Genomic DNA, 21592 nt, shown 5'->3' with positions numbered 1-21592 from the left:
TACTGCAGCAGCCTCCCTCAGCCTGAGCACTTCTCCTGCTGTATTTCTGTTTTCACAGGCAGTGAAAATGCCCTGGTGCAGGCACAGGAAGAGCTGCTCTCCCTGGCCAGTCATGATACATCCCAGGAATTCTGATGCTGATGTCTCTTATTTGAACAAAACTAAGTTCTCTGCCTTCTGCCAAAGGTTGTTCACCTCTACAACCAAAAGTTGTAGATAATTTCTGTCTTCTGTAACATCATACACTGCAATATAACATCCAGAGATAATGTGTTCTTAAGGATTTGCAATTACTCCTCAGTCATTAGCCTTCTAGCTCAGTCCAGACAGGTTGGAGTTGTGCTTTATTTTATTTCCTTGATCATGTTTTAATAGAAGTTGTATCCAAAACAGATCTCTGTGTACAAAATGACCAGCTCAGTAATAAAATTATTTTCCAAAACCAAATATTTATCCCATATCAATACTTGCCTTTTTTCTTCTTTTTTTTTTTTCAGACTGGATAATGTAAGCACTGTATCTAGTAAACAGGCAATTAATTTTAAGATTGCTCAAGAAACAAGCAAAAAGAAAAAATCAATACAAAACTCTGGTTGCATTGAAAAGTGAATTCATCACATTAGGATTCCTCATCATGAAGTGTGTGTATTTTGCACATAGATGTGTGTTCACAGAGATCTTCCACCTTGCTGACAGCTGGCTCAAAAAAATAATAGAATTCTCTTATCATGGGCAGAAAGTCCACTGAATGATAGCCACTGGTCTAAAAAGGGAGTTATTATAACTATATAACTATAGCTGTATTATAACTATATAACTAAAAAAGGAGTTATATATAGCAAAATGCAAAATAAAGGCTCCCAAATTCTGCTAGACAAGCTTGAAGGCTGAAATACGTTCCTTAGGAGCAAAAAAAAAAAGACACCTTCAAATTACCCAAGGACTGCTGGGAATGCTCCCTGTGTACTTCCTGTCCATGACCAAACACAGAGGTGCAGTCAGTCTGATTAGCTAGCACAGCATTTTGTTGAGATACATTTTGTTTGAATATAAATTGCAAAAGCAAGAGGGTCTCCACCTTTAAGTGGAAGAGCTAAAACCATTAGCTCTTCATTGCAGTTTACTGAAATGACAACTGGAAAAATCAATAGTCCAAGACTTGCATTGTTGTCTTTACCTATAATTACAAATTCCTGCCTTTGTTGTGAGTTGTTAACCAGACCTGGAGGTATACACTGGTAACAGAAATGTTTCAAAAACCATATTAATTGTTCACATCACTCTTCAGTGAGTGATGCTTCCCCTGCTCTGGGCACTTCCTCCTGAGCGCCGAGCTTCACCCGAGGGCTCTGCGGCCGCAGCTTACCTTGCAGAGAAAGCTGATGTTGAAGCCAAGAGACTGAGCGTTCCTGGAGCCAGAGTTCATGTAGTTGCCCAGGAAGAGCACCAGCTCCAGGAGCTTGCTGAAGCTCTCACTCTTCTTGAGCTCCTCGCAGGCCAGGGTCACGGCCATGATGTCGGGTTTGATGTTGTTCACGTGCTCCTCGAAGGTCAGCCGGAACAGGATCCCGTTGAGGCGCGCGCGCAGCATCTTCACCGAGCTCATCTGCAAGCAGCACAGTCACAGCAAAACACAACCCACCAAACGCTGAGCCACGAGGAAAGCTCATGTTCAAAGCCCCAGTGCTGTGCAGCCAGCAGGCTGACAGCTTCTGCGTGTTTTCATTGCCTGCCTTGCATTTCCAGGCACCCCAGGATCCCAGCACAGATCTCTGTGTCTCGGACACCTGGCCAAAGAGAGCACAGCGCTCATTCCTTCCTGCTCCGATAAAAAGATGGGAGGTTATAAATCCTCACGTCGTAACAGAGACACTGAAAATAATCTACAATGCTGATTCATTAATTTAAATCCCCAAGACCAAATTCACTAGGCTAGGTAACAAAATATGGCCATGTCTGTCATATTTTGCAGCAGCGATCAGAGTTATTTCCTCCCACTTAGCACACCGTAATTCGCCAGAGGAATTTAAATTAGGGAAAAAAGATGTACTGAGCATTGTTAAACCACTTGAAATTTTTAATTTAATTGCAAGAATGGTTATGTTCCAAATCTATCTCATTTTACCTAGCAGAATACAGAAAGATTTCTTCCCCAATGTATTCAGCATCAGGGGTGTTCCTGAAGCACTTAGCCAGAAAAGCTCTGCTATGTGACAAATCACAGATCTTGACCAGCAAAACAGGAAGATTTTGATGTGCTCCTGTCTCTGCTGGCCAAAATTTGGCCATGGTCCTTTAAAGAACCACGATTTTTCTACCAGTGCTATCTCCCAACAGCTACCAGAAGCAGCAGCAATAACTTTCACAGGAAGGACTTGAGTGGCCTGAATAATAATGAATTCATTCTAAAATGAACATAAACATGAAGGCGCTCCAGATGGTCTCAAACAATTCCTATGATCAGGCTGGAACAAGGAAAAGGAAAGGATCAGAAAAGAAGCATTTCAGCAGAACTAGTGATCTTTTTTTATAAATCTCCATTGTCACAAATTTCTCTCTGAGCCTCTATAAGCCAAAATCATTGAAAGTCTTGAAACATTATTCTTCTAATCATCCTGCATTTCAGAAATATCATACTGAAAACATCTGCCTTGAAAGGATCTACTTACACTAATCTGCAGTAGATGGAAATTAAAATTAATCACATAATTTGCTTTAACTTTTGTAGAACAATCTCCAATTGCTGTTTTTACTCAAAATGGCACAGAAAAAAATTGTTGAAAGCTTCAGATCCCAAAACCAAAGTGCAACAAAACATGTACAAGCCCACAGGAGAGTGTGACATAAACGTTTGTGAAGAATAATCCTTAAACTTCAGAGAGGTGTCCTTTCTTCTTTAATACTGTGTAATGTCATGGAACACTGATCATTTATTAGCTTTTGACCACCAACCCAGCAGTAAATTTTAATTCCATTCCCTGACCTACATAATATTTTAAAACTATCTTGGTAATTCCTTAAGAGCTGTTTCATGAGGGTTGTTTCCTTAAAACCAGAACATTTTTATACACACAATGCCCTTTAGGTATCAGTAGAAGATGGCCACAAATGCTATTTTAGTTCCTCCTGCCCCACCCTGCCCTGATTTCCCCTTTTGTGGGCCTGTTCCTAAATCCACGTGTTCAGTGGCAGAGGAAGAGGGATCACATACTCAACTTGGAGCAATCTCCTAGAATCAGGTAAGGAGCAAAGCCTACGTTCACCTGGAAAGCTCAAATTCTTCATGGCTCTAAATAAAATGAGTGTCAAAGGCACATAAGAAATGAAACATTCCAACAGGGGCTTGGAACAGCAAGCACTGGCTTCCCCTGCAAACAGTTAAAGAGGCAAGAAAATGGATATTTCTTTTCCAGCTGACTGTCAGTGATGGGCTGCATGTCATTATTTCTCCTTCTGGGCTCTCATAAAGGTCTTGTCTGAACTCTCTACCTAATCAAGTTCTTTATTCAGTTCTTTATGCTTTATTATCATCATTCAATTCTCAAGCCCTGTATTAAAACGAGGATCAAAGGCTATTGGAGAAAAGCAAAAAGCACAATTAAATTTGCCTCACTTCCTAAGAAAAAGCTGACATTCCTCTAATAAAAATTTGTCAACTTACTAAGACAACTTAGCCTCTTACCTATGTTATATTAAAGTTGCCTTTTTTTCCCTGGAAACGTTCTAGGAAGATTAATTCTGCAGCAGCTCACAAAATTACAATGAGGCCAAACAAGCAGCCAATAAATTCAATTTAAAAGACTGAATGACTCTAAACCAGTGGAGGTGCAATAAACTTGTACAATTCTCCCCACTTTGTCTGCCTCCCAGCCAGGACTGCTCATGACAGCTGAACTGGTTACGCAGGAAAAAAAAAATTAACAGAATATGCAAGTTTATACAAGTCCTCAGGCAAATTTATGCTTTTGTAACACTAAAAACGTTCAGCTGGCACTGAAGTGGAAATGCAGTTCCTTACTGAAGCTGCAGCTGTTCCCACATCACACACAAATGAACTCTTGAGCACAAGGTTCACGTGCAGAACTCAGGTAACTCTGCCTAGCCGAGGCACTGCTGCACAGCTGGTGCAGTTCATCTGTTTCTCTTGCTCTACTTCAACATCCATGCAAACTTTCCTTTAGAGGAAGTTGTGGTGCCTTTTTTGATCCCAGGATATAACTTCAAAAAGTTCCAATAACTAATTAGAATATATAATTGATTTTAACATTTCATCTAAATGAAAATGCAGTTGTAATTTTCATTTACATATCAGCTGAATTTTAAGTTAATTGGTTCCTTCAAATAAGTTAATCTTTTACTAAGTATGGTTTTTCTACATGAATTTTAAGCAACTTATTCCAACCTTTATTAAATTTGATGGGCAAAGTGATTATCCAATTAACATATCTTAATAATTAACACACCTAAATCTACATAAAAATAAAGGGACACACTTTAAATATTATTTAAGGTAGTCTATCTTCTATTCCTAAAGCCAAGGTTAAGATTATTATTAATGAGAAACTCCAAAATTAATTTGACACATTGGAAAAAAGAACTTCAGTCAAGAATTGAAGTTCAGCTGCATTTCTTCCACTTTAATGGCCAGTTCCATGATATCATGACCAGAAGCAAACTCAGCATTTTAGCACCAGTAATGCAGCGAGAGGCCTCTAGAAATAAGACAGAAGCAGGACCCATAAGGCAAAGTACTGGTTTTTATTAAAGCAGATGGTAAAGCTGAATAAGCAAACAAGCTTCAGGAAACTTGGTTCCTTCATAAGGCAAACAGCACTATTTGGAGATGTTTGATTAAGCAGTTTTTGCTAATTAATGTTGCATTAAATACTTGGAAACTCTCTCAACTTCCTCTAGTCAGTGTTTCCTCAGAAACACCAATCTGTGGAGCAGTGGCCACACTGGGACTGCTGGGAAATAAAGGAATTTTATGGCTTTTCCAAGGGCCAGAGGAAAAGGCCAGGATTCCTCCAGTCAGGAACCCTAACTGCCAGGACCCCACGAGCCCCAGGGATGGGGTCAGCATCCTCACCCAGCCAGAGCAAGGGGACAGGCCAGGCTGCTGTTTGGAGAAGGGGATGTGTGCCAGGAGGAGGGAGCAGTGCAGGGGATGAGCCAACTTAGAAAGTTCAGGGTGAAGCACTAAGGGATTTACAGCAGTGAAGTGGAGGGATGCCTACACAGCCCTTGCAATCAAGGTCACTGGGCACAATTTTGCTGATTTCTTTGCTGATTTTAAGCAGGAAACTGAATTCCCAAACATCAGAGGTTTTGTTTTTTTTTTGTCCTAATACCCCCACCTTGCCTGCTTCCATTGAGCATTTCCCTTCAACACACTCCAGCTATTCTCCCTGCACAAACCTCAAGGAATTTCTCATTTTGTCTGACAAAAATTTCTCACTTCTGTCCCCGTAGGTATGGGGGAATATACTCATAAATAGATGTATATATAAAATAATATATGCATATATCACAAGACACACATTCAGAGATAAGTTTTGGTCTATCTAAAGACATAATACATGTTTATATTTTAAATATATATGCATGCTACTATCGCTTCAAAGAAAGCAGCAAATATGTATTTATAGAGATTTTTAGCTTCTTACTGATCAATAAATGGCAATGCTTTACTTCCTGCAGTAAGGCTAAGTAGTGTATCCCACTTCTACCAAAATTCCTCATCTTTGTTCGGAAATGGAAGATTTTTTGAACTTTATGCCATTTATTAAAAAAAAAAAAAAAATCAATAGGCTAGAGTTTTTCAAAAGAAGCCATTGATATCTTTAATTTTCTAAATCCTCTCCAAAAATCTCATTAGGACAAATCATATTCTGTTACTTCCCCAACTGAAAAATAATTTTTTTTAAAAAAAGCACTCAAAAGGCACTTCTGAAGCCAAATTATGCTCAAATCAGAGCTTTTTAGAAAGAAAGTCTTTTAAGAGGCCTCTATTTCTGTTTTAATGCATTTTAATGTACATAATGCCTTAAAAATCCAGCAGGAGCAACCGTAGCTCCTGTGGAGCTGGGGATAAATCCTGAGCACGTTGCATCATCATCTTTTTAATCTCATCATCATTTTAATCTCCTAGGCTGAGGAGGGAAGTGAAAACAGGAGCTCATTTGCCTAAAGACTCCTGAGGTCTTTGGAAGACCAGGAGCAGAAAGTGATTCCCAAGGGCTGGCACAGAGCTCAGTGTCCCACCCTCACCCCCAGGCATGGATTAAAGAATTTCTGCAAATGCTGGAATTTCCTTCCAAGAGAGGCCCCAGCCATTCTGGTAGCCCTGCTCTTGAACAGATCCAGGGACTGAAAGGAGCAGAACACAAGCTACAATTTTAATTCTAGTATCAATTCACACCTCTCCTTGAGCCACTTTGCAAGTTTGTGTTTGTATAAATACAGATGTTTTATATGTGTGTGCATACATCCATATAAGATAGAGATATGGACTTATTAACTCTTTCAGCTCTTTACAGGTTTTGATACAAAACAAATTTATCAGAGTTCTCAATGCCATGGGGTAAGTGGGTCTTCTATGGGCTCTTGGAAATTTATCTGCTTGAAGGCAGAGCTGCTTAATAAACATTCAAGGCAAGACAGGCAGACAAAAGATTTGGTCTGAGTGCCATCATGCTATACAGTAATTCCTCCCTGAAAAACACCCAGAATCACAGAGTCAGAGGGCTGCACCCAGGAAAGGACCCTAAGGATGATCTGCTTCCAACCTGGCTGGCCACAGCCCTGCCCAGGCTGCCCTAACACATATTGAAGAGATTTCTTGGTTACTACTCATCAGGAAATAGGAACTTTTTTTCCCTACTGCAGGTCTTGCAAAAACACTAAGAAAAAGATTTTATTCCTAAATTTGTTTCTTTTTATGTGCCAAAAAGGAACTCTGCAGTTAATCAATCCTTGCACTAATACATACCACAACTCCAAACTGCTCTGGCTCGGCAAGGTCGTTGTATTCATCTTTTAATTCAGCTAAGGCATTGAGTTCTTTCTGCTCAGGAAGATTCTTCACCAGGTTCTAAAACAAACAAGGCATTATATCAAATTTGTTACATTAAACTACCTAAGATATTAAAAATAACATGCTTAAAATACCACAGCATGGAAATGCACAAGGAAATTACGGGACGTTTATTTTATTTACGCAGCTTTAACATTATATAAACATCAAATCAAAGCAGCAATTATTTAATACAGACATCAACTGCTCTGCTGCAGTCTCTGATTTGAAGAATGTATTAAAAGGTTACAGTATCATTTTTCAGGGTCTGACAGCATCAAGGAGTTTTGTCTCTCTACAATCTCCTTTTGCCCTAATGGTTGCATCTTGCTCATTAAATATCAATCAAGAAATAACTGGTCTGTGCAAAACATGACAAAAGTAGCAAAAAAAAAAAAAAATTACAGTCATTAGGCATTCAAAATATCTGTGCACAAAGTACACTTAAAAATACCTTACAAAGAAAAGGTCAACAACCCAAAATTGTACAGATCTTTTGGATGGCAAATATACAGGAACTCAGGCAAAAGTTCAATTTGCTTTTCCATGTCCCCAAAGAAAATTGTGAATTATTTTATGATCTTAAAGTGTCAAAATACAGATATGATAATATTTATATTAAGACTGAATAGTGGTTTGTTTTAAGAAATACTCAGTAGAAGTGTAGATTTGCATTTAATATATAACATTTTTGAAACAATGCATTAAAATATTGCATTTTTAAAGTGTAGATTGCATTTAACATATAACATTTTCATATCTACACAAGTCGAAATCCAAACAATCATGTATTTGTAGTAGGGGAGATCAATATGAAACTGCTCTGCACTTCAGCTATCCAAGGTGGGGCTGTTCCTTGATTTTTGATTTTACTAAACCTGAAGGCTTCTTAATCATCTGATCTGACATTTCTGATCAATAAAGCAAGCCTTCAATAAAATTAGGGCTTTGCAACTATTTTCAAATACTGAGGCAGCTCAGTTTGGACCGGAGTCCCCAGAATCACCATTCTGCAGGTCCAAAAAAGGAAGAGGAAATTAATTTAGAAAACCTTGGGGGAATGGGTCGAAAGTACAAACAGGAGACAGGGAAGGATGAAAGGATAAATCCAAGCCCAGTGTGGCAGCAGGAATCTGAATCTGTGTATGCTGTTAAATAAAATACAGTAGCACTGCTGGGCTGCTAAATCTTTGTGACTTTTAAGGTTTTCATGGTTCTCTGCTGCACTGTCACTCCTCAGAGGCCACAAGCACACTTGCTCTCCTCCTAGAGGGAGCAAATCAGAAAGGGATGGACAGAACCATCCTTTCTACTCTCCAGCTGAGAGATTTGGGGCTCAAAATGAGACTAAACCAGCCTGAGAGGAGATTTACAGATAGGTTTGGAGTTGCAGCAGTGTCCTGAAAGGTTCAGGGAGTTTCATCTCTCACTAGAGACAGGCAGAGCTGTTTCCACAAGAAGACTCCTGAAACTTCGTTCTGCACCAGCCTGAATCACCTTCAGCATCTCTTCAAAGCTGAGACACTAGAATTTTCAAAGATTTCCTTTTGGAAAGGAAAATTCCCAGGAATTCTTTTGCTATGAATTTGTCTTTGAAAGGCAGTTTTAGTGCTACATGTGGCCATATTCAAAAGCAGAAGTGAAATCAATGGAACAGGAAACACAACTGATACCCTGCAGCTGACACCCTGTCCTGCTCTTGAATTCTTACTCCTTCCTGCCATTTTCATGTGGGAAAGGAGCTATAAGCAAAAGCAGAGGCATTTTCACATACCTGAATCAAGGATTCACTCAGCTTCTCCTCATCAACTTCTAAAATGATATTTTTTATTTCTTCATAAGGCAAACGGAAGGAACTCAAAAATATTGCTGAAATTCAGTAATACATCATTAGAATCAAAAAGGTCCAAAAAGATTGATAGACAAAGGCAAACCATTTCTAGCAAACCAAAAAAGCACATCTCCATCTAAATTGTTTCACAGTTAAGAAGTCTCCCATATAAACAAATGCTAGATAGGCACAATATTGCAGTTTGACTAATAATGAATTTCCTTTCTAAGAAATGAAACAATGACAACAATTTTAACTTTTAAATCAGCCTCAATTGCTCCCTAGCAATGTTACTTCCCAGTAAAGTTTTATCTTTATGAATGACATCTGCATTCCTACTCAGCCAATGACAGATCTCTTTATCCATTATTATTACTGCTTCCATAACCATGTATGAATAGCTGTACTGCACTTACAGTTGGGTCAATGATATTTATGTGACATTCTAGAAAAGATTTCACATCAAAGTGGTAATGAAGAGCTGGGCAAAGTAAGAAAAATGCCCTAACACTACCACTACCACTTTTAGGTTAACTGAACTTATACAAGAGACACACAATGCAAACCCTTCAAAGATGGAGCTCTCAAAGCAATTTGATCTCAGAATGTTATAAAATCTCAAGAGAGCCCCATTCAGTAAACTAAAAAGAATTCTTAACAGATGGATCAGCATAACATTGTTAAAAAGTGCTTTATATTCAGCATAACTACTACAGCTGATTATCCTGCATCCATGCTGTCAAAACCTGAAATTTTCTATCAACTGTGTCACAGTTCATTGTCTGCTCACGGATGTGGCACTAAACAATGTCCACATTTGGGTTTACACACTTATTTGCCATGGGCACAGTTGGACTAGTGACATTTATGGTGTTTCTGATTCAAATCAAAGACTCTACTACTCTTGGTGATTGATTTCCCTCCATAATTAAGGAGGAAAGAAGCAGGTTGGGCTGGTTTTGTTACCATTTCTAGCAGCAGCACCTGCACCTCTGTGGCCTATCTGGTAATATCTTCCCTTGAACCTCTATTTCCTCACTGCTCTGAGCAGAAGGAACAATCAGGAACGGCCTCTAAACCCCACCCACACTGTGCTCTGCCCACATTAGCGATCATTTAATTGCACTTCCAGTCATGAGCAGTTAATTTGGTCAGTAAATTGAGAGAATTAACTGACAAAAACCCCAGTAACTCATTAAATCATTCTTCCATGTTACTTTTTTTCATTTTTCCCAAGTTATATAGTGAATTCAGAACGTGTATTTAAACACCACGGAATTTAAGGCTCATGTTCAAATCAGCACTTCTTAGATAAAGCAATTGCACCTGTAAACCAAAAAAGACAATTTACAAACAGTGAGGTGTAGATGCTACTTAGACACTGAGCTACTGCCCTTCACATCACTTACATAAATTTTGTGCAGATTTTCCATCCAAAACTCTTAATTCTTTGATCTTCTTCTTTGACTGAGCTGCTTTCTTTTCTTCTGATTCTTCTACAGGTTTTTTGGCTGGAAAGAAGGCATTTATTAAATTCTATTCATTATTACAACAGTTCCATCTTAGCTAACAGCAAGTCCATTAGCAAGCCATAATAACACATCTTTTACAATCAGTTCAAGGCAAAGTGACTGCACTGCCTCCACCTACTGTCAAATATCCTAACAAACCAAGGAAATGTCCAAAATTGAAAGGAGCAAGGAATAAAAATATGACAATGAACAATTTTCCCAAGCACTATCAAGTAATATTTATGTATTTTAACTCCATGAAATTTCACTTCAGCTCCAATTCATTACAAGCATTTTTAAAAATACAGGGAGTTGGTGTTACCTCGAAGCACATGAGTGCCCTCTATTGAAATATTAATAATATTTGTAAGTTCTTCATCCAAAACCAACAACATAAATCATTTGATATTTATCACACTGAACAAAGGTATGTTTTCATTAATTATTTATGTTGTCAGTGGTAAAGAGCAAAACTAAGAAAGCACTGTATATTTTAGAGTGATTTCTTTTAAATTAGCAAGATTCACTAGTCTTATATTCAACACTTTAAATTATATGGAAAGGAATGTGGCATTGGAGTACCTAAAATATAAGCTGATTTTTTGCATAATTTAAAACAGTCAATTTTTGCAGAATTTTCTTAAGCATTAAGTAAACCCATTAACAAGGATTTATTTCCTTTTAAATATCACATAACATATTTGGCACTGAAGGAATAGAATCTTAATGTGCTTAACATTAATTGAACGTAATGAATATTTTAAGTCATTCAAAAGTAACTGAAAAACTGGAAAGTCAAATTAAGATGAAGTTTCAAGCAGACTGAATACAGTTTTGTTCTCTGAGCACTATTTTTTGCTGCACTGTAATGAGCCATCATGGGTTTAATTACAGGTATTTCCTAAGGAAAAAATGTTAATTTTTAGTGTGAAGAGTAACATAAAACCTCAGTTTCAATCTTTTTAATAAAAAAAACAAAAAGAATGTAGAAACCAGGTATTTGTCTCCTTACATGCATTACCACCAGGAAAACATCTGGCACAAAGGAATTCTGCTGGGTTTATAGCCCTGAATAATCACTTTATTTTGGCCATGCTCATGCCAGCACTAACTGAGCCAGTACCAGGCAGTGCCCTCAGCCCCAGCTACCTCTAAAGAGCCTAAATCAGAGAAAAGTGAACAAAAAAAAAAAAAAAGATTCAACAACAAAGCAACACTTGCTCTCCCCTTGCCTTCACTTCCCTGCAGGCCTGCCACGAGCAGCTGGCGTGGGGCTTGTCCCAGCCATCAGCAGACACCCCCAGCATCCCCCAGCACTGACCCCCAGCTGCAGGGAGCTCCTTCTGAAACCCCCAAGTGACTCTGCAGCCAGTAAGCAGGCCCTAATCACTAATTGCTCTCAATTAAACAAGGAAATAAAGACTAGGTGCTCAACAACACAAACAAAAAACCCCCCAAGAGTTAAAAATTAGCTGTCGTCCCATGGGGAGGCAACAAACATTTTGAGTTCTGTTCTATCACAGCAGAGAGAAAGCCTGGGCTGGTGTCTGCTGAGACAGGTGAGAAGAGGGATTCCAGAAGATGAGTGACCTACTGCAAACTCGATCTGTCAAGAGTCAAACCCTGCAGACCTCCATGGATCGAGTCTTTAAAGCACTGCACACCACAAACAGGGTCCCAGGCTTGTCTCAGGAGCTGGGAGCACCAAAGACAAACCTGCAGAAAACAAGCTCCTTGGCTTGCAGACTGCAGAAGTAACAGGTTAAAAGAAAACAAGTGTAATAAATGGTTTTGTTACCAAATATCACCTCACAGAAAGGAAACTTTCTTCCTACAGCGATAATTCACACACGTCAGAAAGAGCAAGGGACAAACACCTCTGCGAGAAGAGTTCAAGGGCAATGCAAAACAGGTATGAAGTTATTCAGCTGCTACAGTACCAAACAAGGAAAAGCAGTTTGGGGTTTAAACACAATATTTTATAAGCAGACACACAGAGGGTGAGCTGAGGCAGAATTCACAACAGGAACTCTGCCTGTTCAGGGCACAGAAGGAGTTTCCCTTGTCACCCCTCCTCACCTGTGCACAGGTGCACTCCTCTACTGGCTGTAAAATCAGGAACTACATTTAAACCACAGCAGATCACACATTCCAAAGGTAACAAACCACAGCTACTCTGACCTACTCAGGCCTGAAGGGCTGCACCACCACTGCTTATAGATCATCCATTTAACAAACATCAGATGTTTGGGGTAGATGAATTTTTTTCTACTTAAAAAGGGCCAGAGGAAATGTCCTTTCCAAAAAGTTCTCTCTTCCCACACATGAGACTTCAAAGTTCACTTCATGCCAATTGACAAAAACCAGAGAAACACCAGAACCAGATGCTTATGTGAGTGCACTAAAGTCCAATACAGCATCAACACCCATCTTACCAAGCCCAAATTCACAGGCAGAAAGAGACACTACTAACATTTCAAGATGAGACAGCACCTAGAATCTCTCCACCACCATTCCAGCCATGCTTGAGATGACATGGAGCATCAGAGAGCTCCCCAAAGCTCATCTCTCTTCTACCAGAGGCTCTGCTCACACAACCCATTGCAGCAGTGATTCAACTGTAACACAGCCACAGATTATGGAATTTGGAAAAATAATTAACTCAATTAAAAATATACTTGATACTTTCCAGAAGTCAACACACCATTGCTGACCAACCTCCCGCCCCTAGTCAGGCTCTCCTTTCACAAGTGCCTGCTCAAAGATAAGACACTTTTTGGTTTGATGCCACAGAACCAAAGGGAGAGATGAAAGAAGGATTTTATAGCAGACAGCACAGGGCAGCTCAGAAAAGCAAGATGAAAAATCAATCTGGAAGCTAAAGCAGCTGTATTACTTCATACAGACCTTGGAGCTCAGTGCTGTGATTGTTCATTACAGCACTTTGATAATGGTACTGGCTTAGATCTTCATTCAAAATCAGCTTTTTTCCAAACCAACAAGTCTTACAGACAGCACCAAGAGCTGGTGCTGCCATACCCAGGTTTCCATGCCAGAAATGGTCAGAGTTTAAAACCAAAGGTGCAGCAGAGGGGACTCTCCCTTACTCTCTGACCACTGCTGATGAAGCAACAGAACACTGAGAGGAACGGGTCAGCTCAGCTCGGGAGCAGTGAGTGTGTTCTGCTGAGCCACTCGTGCAGAATTGCCTCACACTATTTAGACCTGTAGAAGGTTTTGGGTGGGCTTTTCTCTATACTTGACCTCAGACAGACAGAAGAGGGAAAGGGAAGGAGAGCCACCATGACAAAGCCAGAGCCCGTGCCAGCTTCAGCACACACATACAAACACCAGCACTACATAACTAACTTTTTCCTAATTTAGAGCTCTATTAATTTAGCAACAATACATTTGTTTATCAGTGTGGGAGGGAAAAAGCTGATGCAAGAAGCTGCAAGGCGTTGTTTGCTGTTGATCTGACATTTCCCAGCGCATGGGCAGCTCCAGCTGTGCCTTCAGTGAGACCTTCAGCTGGGAACTCTTCTAATCCCACTGCAAGTGCCCTGCTTGAAACCCTCCAAACCCAGCCAGGGCGTACAAAACCCTAAACAAAACGTTACGTAAGCTTAAAACACATTAAGCAAGGCTAATGATAGTCATGGCAAAGAACATACACAAACAGGTTGAAATACTTTAGAGACTTAATTAGGAAAAAATCCTATCATCAGTACTTTTGTACTTGTACTTTTTTTTACTTGTAGTAAAAAAAAAAAAAAAAGGAAGCATACATTATTCTTGAAAATTATCACTTTACACCTGTTCATTAATTTAGCTTCTGAATAACATTTGAAGTGGCCATGATTCGTTTTTTGAAATATATATGATTTTATTTAATGATATTGAAGCTGTTAAAACATTTTATTATAAGCTGAAATGTCCAGTCATATGAAATTCCCTTCTTTCTTTAAATTATCAATGAATAATTTTAATAAAGAATTAACAGCAAAAACTGTCAGTCATGAATATGATGAGGATGAAAATTAAAGGAAGCTAAAAAGGAGTACATTGAATTACAGCATGGAGAAAGCAGATATTTAGGTGAACTTTAGCCTACCTTAACCTGAGCCTAAGTCTCCAATTTCTGTCAAGTCTGTTCACACAATGAACAAAAACATCCTTATATTGTCATGGGAAATGAACGAGTAACTTCATCTTATTTCCATCTGGCAAGTGGCTTCCCAATTGCATTTACCAGCATTTGGCAGTAGAGGTAAATACACAAAAGAAATTAACTGCTTTGTTATTGCCTCTACCTGAGAGAAGAGCTGTGGCTACAGGAGTGCAGGAGAACAAAATTAAGTGTACATAGATGTGAACTACACACACAAGAGTAGACTCGAGCAGCTGAAAGTAATAATTACACTGAATTTATGCCCCTCCCAAAAAAACCTCCTGATGTGATATGACTTGGTAGAAAAAATGAAATAAAGAGTTAGGAATGCCACCAAAAGATTAGAAAGTAATTTGTAGCAGAGAAGTGCAGCAAATTCTGTTGCAACACAATAAAACTTGTCAAAGTCTGGCTAAATTGATCATCTTGGAATGCTGCAGATAGTCTCCCATTTCTGTGCTGTTCCTAGAGGCACTCAGGAATGGAAATAAAAGTCGAATGAAGGGGGGAAGGAGGCAAGTCAAACACAAAGAAGGCTCAAATTTGCAGTTGTTCTCTTCCCTCAGCAATAAACCCACCCCGAGGGTGTCCCTTGGTGTGCCCACAGCATTCCCAGGCTGGAATGACCCAGGGAATGGGACAGGGAGCTGAGCTGGGGCACATGTGGGCTGACCTTCCTGCAGCCAGCTGTGAGAACAGATGGACACCTGCAGGAACAGGTGAACCACGCCCAAGCTCTGGCTGCAGGCAGCAGAATGGACTCTGACAAAGTCTGTGTGCTCAAGCCAAACTGCACAAAACCTGCTGATCATCAGCAAGTGCAAACGTGCCCATGGGCTCGTGGAATGGTTCGGGTTGGAAAAGCCCTCCAAGATCCCACAGGCAGCAGCACGTTCAGTGCTCAAGTGCCACATCCAGGTGGTTCTGAACACCTCCAGGATGCCCATTTCCCTGGGCAGCTTGAGTCGCTGCTTCACAACCTGTTCTGTGGAGACGTTTTTCCTGAGATGCAATCCAAACCTCCCCTGCTGCAACCCAACGTGGATATTCTCAGCTCAGTCAGAGAGAAAGAGAAAGGTTTTCTAACCAGGCAAGAGCCTGGGAAACAGTTGGGAAAGAATGTAAATAATTCTCTAATCTATCTTGTTATTCACATTGGTTATAGATATGTTCTGCCTCTGTGTGTCATTCACTGCACACCAACAGTGTGACATGTTTTCACTCTAAGACCAATGAAATTAGTCTTCTCAATGTTCTCTATATATAGAGCAGTACATTTGAAATAAATCAGAGCTCATTTTCTTTGCCTTCTGATCTGGAGTTCTCTGTTCCCATCCTGCTCGACAGCGACAACCCAAAGCTGTTTCCTCTGCTCCTGTCCCTTGTCACCTGCAGAAGCAGAGCCCTGGTGCTGGCAGCAGGGAGAAAGGCACAGTGCAAGCTCAAGAGAGCAGTGACCAAGGAGCAACTCCCTCACCAGTCCTGCATCCAGTGACAGAGAACATTCAGAGGATCCCAGAGGAGAGGCTCTGGCAGAGGCCACCGTTCTCACAGCTGAAGGCACACACTCCTGGATCCTCAGAACACGTGCCACACAGTCCATGAACTGCATGAACTGGGATTAAGGAGGTTTGGCATCCAAATTCATTTACAGCTTCACTCTGTCATTTGGGCTCTAACTTTGACAACCAAACAGTTTTCCCAAATATCCAGAGAGAAATGCAAGAGCATCAGCAGATGTCAGCCACGCCTCCTGTCAATTCAGGCAGCAGCTGTGGGATCTCATGTTTATTCCCAATGCCACCTGGCATTTTTCAGTTCACCTAAAATCACTCAGTTACCAATTCCTGAAGCAAAATTAATTACGCACTCCTGCTGTCAACTCTGTCCTTTCTGCAATCAGAAGAGCTCAATACCTGGTACAGCAATAAAATAAGAATTATTACAAAGCAAGCAACTGATCTAAAAGTGAATCTTACACTGAGCTCTCAAGATAAAAAAATAAAACTAACAGGGAGGAAAAAACATGGAACCTCTTGCAATCTTGTATGTTTTTTGCCTAATTAATGTAATCAAGCTGAAGGAAGTGGCATCAACCCAACAAATTATGCTCTGTGGAAGAATAAAAGAGATCATAACTTAGTTTTACAAATTAGTTTTGCAAAAAAGAAGTAACAGGGGATCTGTACTCTTATTAATTGTTCTTATAATTGATTGCTACTTTATTCGACCACCAAATTTAATGACTACTATTAATTTCACATGAAATATTCCTTGCTCTGTTAAAATTGCCCTAAAATGATTGTAAATAGTCTAATTGTCAATCTCTAGCAAGAAATTGTGCAGCGATGTTGTACAGCTAAAGTGGACTCAATTACCCACTCTGTACTGGGATGGCTTTCACCTTTCTGTCAACAGCATCAAGGAGATGCCTGGGCCACAAAAAAATCCAAAAAAAGGCAACAACCCAACAACCCAAACAACTCCTCTCCCCATGCACACACAGAAAATCCCAAACACACCCACACCCGATTTCACAACTGGCTTTGCCTGTGGAAGATGCTGCGAGACAGTAAAAGCAAATATTGATAATTCACGACACACAAATGGCCACAGAAATGCAGAGGAACATCAGAAATCAAACAACAGCAGGCAAATGAGGATTAAACTGAAAATATCCTCCGTGGGCCCCATTTACAGTGTTGGTGCTGTAAGAAGCTGGAATAAAACCCAGCGGCCTTTTCCATGACCTCTCCTCTCCTGCTTTCCCATGAACACTGAAATGAAGAAGTGTTGTTATTGGACATGAAATGACTACACAGAAGTTTAGTAAGTGCAGAAGAGAAAAAGATCCAGTTTCATTCAAACATCTGGTATTTATAGAATTCTAAAGGTGATTGTGGATTGGAGGATGGAATTACTACTTCTCTAACTACACTGGTTAAAAATCAATTAATTATTTTTCTCTACCTATAGAGAAATATGTGAACTATTCTATTTATACATCAAATTGTGTGGGAACTTTGACTCTCAAATATGTAAACATTATCAGAAGGCTAAAGAAGTTCTATGAGAACTTTAAAACTTTGAAAAGAGCTATAAAAGAAAACTTAATACTTTTAAAAATCAGGGCAACAAAGAAGGGCTCAGGACTGTGCACCCCCTTTATGCCTGGCCCAGGAGAGCCATCCCTGCATTTCTGAACTCTCACAGGAAGTTTTCATGTGGGGGAGAGAAGATGTTTGCCTGTGTAAATAAAATGCTGCCCATAACAGCATTTCTAATTTCAACAGCCACATGGCCCAGCTATATTTTTTCCTCTGACATCAGGCCACCATCACCACCAAACAGACAGGACAGCTGTAATTATTTCCCAGATTCTGATGAGTTTTTTATCCATTCAATTCTCAAAAGTTAAAAAAAAAAAAAAGTGTCAAGACTCAGAAAAAGAAAGTCATTAAACTGCTGTCATATTTTACCAAGATTCTAACAAACTCATTTTCTTTTATTACTGTAAGAAGTCTAATAAATAGATATCTTTTGAATTATTAGTTCACCTACTGTTCCCCTTGATGAAGCCCATAAAAAGCTCACCTTCACAAACAAACACACTTATGGGAATCACATTTTCCAAAGGAACCTTCCACATTATGAAGCTAATATCCCAAGATCCAAAAATCCTTTTATACAGTTAATTAGATATTGGTGCTCAATGGAACACACTAAAATGTTAGTAAAAATGAAATGATAAATCAATTTCTTCTATCACTGTGATATGTGACATTTAACAATCCTAACTATTGAAACACTAAGTAAAATACACATGTCCAAACAGACATTTTAGTATTCTCTTCCTTTTTAGAGCATTGCTCTATCAACAAGGTTTTAAATATACATGCATGCAAAATACATAAACATACTGAATTCCAAATAGCTTGGCTTTTTAGTGTAATGTAGCCCACCCTGGTTATACACTCTGCCCTACAATCAAATATAAAATGTTACATTTCCACTGACTTAGTGCACAAGAAATTTAATTTTATGTTTAGTTAAAAGAATTCTATTCTCCCATTTGGAGTTTAAAAAAAAAAAGAAATATTATCTGTTATTTATTGTTATAATGAACCTATAGAATTCAAAAAGAAGCTTTCATAGGCATCAGGGCCAAAGCAGAACTTCACAGGGTAAAAGGATCATATTAAAAATAATTGGCAAATGATCTGCCTTAATAGAGTCCATTAATTCCAGCAGTAAAATTCAGCACTCCATGAGGTTGACTGGTAAGCAGAGCTTTGATAGCTTGATCAATAGAAATAAGGATAAAATGCTGGGAAATTAGTCCTCCATAAACAAACGTTTAGGACTGTGGCATTGTGGTGGACGGCACCAAGTAAATGCCATGAGCTGCAGGGAGGCTGCACAGAGCAGCCCCTTCAGCCTCACCAAGGCTGGGACAGGGCTCCTGCAGCCCCTGGAGCAGAGTCCTGTGGGGTGGAGCAGCCCCATCAGAGGGAACAGACCCCACACGGGCACAGGGAAGATGCACTGCCCCTTGGCCCCATCCCTCTGAGCAGGCACCACCTTAGCAAGGTCATCCCAACAGCTCCAATATCCTGGGACAGCGTTTGTGGCATTCTGGTGTCACTCTGAGAAACAAACAGCCAGACAGGCTCTTGGTGACAACCACATCTGAGTACAGCCACCCCTCAGCAAATGGGGTGGACCCACTGATCATTTCTGGGTGATGGCCAGATGGGTGTTTTACTGTGTCTTCTCTGGGTCATGCACTATTTGGGTCTGCCCCTTTGGGCAGTTTCTGAAAACACAGAGAAATAAATACAAATTAGCTATTAATGAGACTTTCAATGAGAAAAAAAGGAGGCAGGAAACCACGATGACCAGAAGCAGCAGGGTTAAAACTCTGCAGAACAACACATCTGTCTGAAACACAGAGAAGTGCAATGGCACGGGTTATAAATGCTGAAAGATCCTGAGTTCACTGAAGACAAAACACAATGAAGACTTTACTGTGTGTAAAGATGTGACCTCTGGCTTGGAAAAAAACATCAGCTGCTGGCAGCTGAGAAGTATCTCTGTTTAATCGATTCTGTGTACATCCAGCAGCAGACATTTAATATACATTAACATGTATTTGCTCTTGAGACTGAGCAGCTGCCCTCAGTCACCTGCTGAAGATGAAATCCAGGGCTGAACCAGCCTGAAGTCAGCCTTGGATGGTTGTGTGTGTTACCACCACCCTAGATTCACCTTGGAAAGGCTTTCTTGGGGCCCAGGTACCCCAAAGTGTTGTGAACACACCCAGGTGCTCAGAGAACACACGGGCAATGATTATCTGCCTTCAAGACACACAAGATAAATTGCTGCCACATCACAGCATTAGTCCTAGGGGACCTGCAGGGTACTAAATTCAGCTGCTTGCATTGTAGCAGACTAAAAATAGTGCAGAACACACAGCTCCCAGCCTCTCACCTTCAGCAGCAACGCCAGGCTCCACTGCTCACCTCAGCACACTGCAGGCAGGATCCACTGCACATCCTGCATTTAGCACCTGTGCTCTGCTTACCTTTCATATGACCAACACAAGCCAAATTTGGCTGGAGTGATTCATTAAGAAGGCAGTCTCTCTGTGCTAATGATCCAAGTCCTCAATGAAACAAGAAAAAAATGTCAAAGAAAACCTTGACATTTACTCCACAGGTACTCCCATTCAGAATGTGCAACTTAATGAAAATTCCACACTGACTTTTACCATGCGGGCTTCTTGCTTTTAGAGACCCTTTAAGCCATGGACTTTTCACAGTGGGAAATTATTCAGTGGTAGAATTCTACAACAATCACATACATTCCCACCTGACAGAACAGAATAAAGCACCTGAAAGGAAGAAGTTTCAGAGATATTTCAGTTTCTCATGCTGCACAAGACCCAAAATATAGAGAATTGTAATTATGGCTTTACATCCATTTAAGATGATTAATAAGTAACTCAAAAAGCTGATACTTTTGTTATTATCTGTACTAATGCCTATGCACCTAGTATTTTCAATTTCTCATTGAATTCAGAAACTTAATAGCATGATTGTTAACTTTTAATCCTTTAGATAGCTTTTGAATGTATCTTCCTCCAAAGAACCCTTATTCATGTAGGTAACAGAACTGTCCTTGCTCTACTATAAATGGCAGAAATTCTTGCAATAGCAGCTATTCTGTCCCAAGCAGCCTGGAACAGCATTACAGGTGAAGCAACTATCACTCAGAGAAATGGTCCATGTCAAGAGCAGATGACATTTTTGGGGTTTTTTGGTCAGCAATAAGAAAGGAAAAAACAGTTTTGCACATAAAACATAAAATCCATGGAGAGGGCATAATTTTTCTACAAACACAGAATCACTGCAGGTCAGCACAGTGAGCAACTAAAACCAGGCCATGAATCAAACACATTTGTCAGTTTATGCTTCTGCAGGAAAAAAAAAAAATCCACATTCTATTTCTTTTGATAGAAAGTAGATTTAGGAGGAAATGCAGGATGTGCTAACCATGGTTCTGCTGAAAGATGCAGGGGGCAGCTCTTTAATGCAGCCTGGAAAGAACTATTTTACAAGTAAGTCCATAAATTTTCCTTATAACCACAGCTTTGTTTACAGTGGGGTTTTATTTATTTAAGCAAATACATTGTTATTCCCAGAACTCTGCTGGAAGTTTTCAGCAGAGTGAAATATTGGTGCACAATCTATTTAATAGTCAGAACCAACTGTCCTGGTAAGTAGCTGGTCTGCTCTCCATCCTTTCCTCTAGACTTTTTATTCTCCCCTATTTCACTCAGGTCACAAATTCCCAGCCAATGTTCAGCTGAAGAACCTGCACTGGGACACTCAGCTGGAGTTTCCTTTACCAACACTGCCAGAAAATCTATCTACAGCTCCAACCACATCAGAGGGCAAAAGGAATGGCTTCAAAACCATTCTGCACAGAGCTCCTGAACACAG

The 21592-nt window shown here is 39.9% G+C and overlaps 1 protein-coding gene across 1 annotated transcript in view; it reads right to left on the bottom strand.

Annotated features, from left to right (window-relative positions):
• Nucleotides 1-21592, bottom strand: part of DIAPH2 (diaphanous related formin 2) — a 175761-nt gene that overhangs the window by 105572 nt on the left and 48597 nt on the right. Inside the window, exons 19-22 of the mRNA XM_053955415.1 lie at nt 10316-10417; nt 8850-8944; nt 6992-7093; nt 1367-1606 (exon numbers count right to left, since the gene is read on the bottom strand). Coding sequence (XP_053811390.1) covers nt 1367-1606; nt 6992-7093; nt 8850-8944; nt 10316-10417 — 539 coding nt within the window. The remainder of the gene's footprint in view (nt 1-1366; nt 1607-6991; nt 7094-8849; nt 8945-10315; nt 10418-21592) is intronic.

Source organism: Vidua chalybeata, chromosome 14 (genome assembly GCF_026979565.1).
Source record: "Vidua chalybeata isolate OUT-0048 chromosome 14, bVidCha1 merged haplotype, whole genome shotgun sequence".
Classification (NCBI taxonomy): domain Eukaryota; kingdom Metazoa; phylum Chordata; class Aves; order Passeriformes; family Viduidae; genus Vidua; species Vidua chalybeata.
Note: the sequence above shows the minus strand (reverse complement) of the source record. Positions and strands in the feature narration are given on the sequence as shown.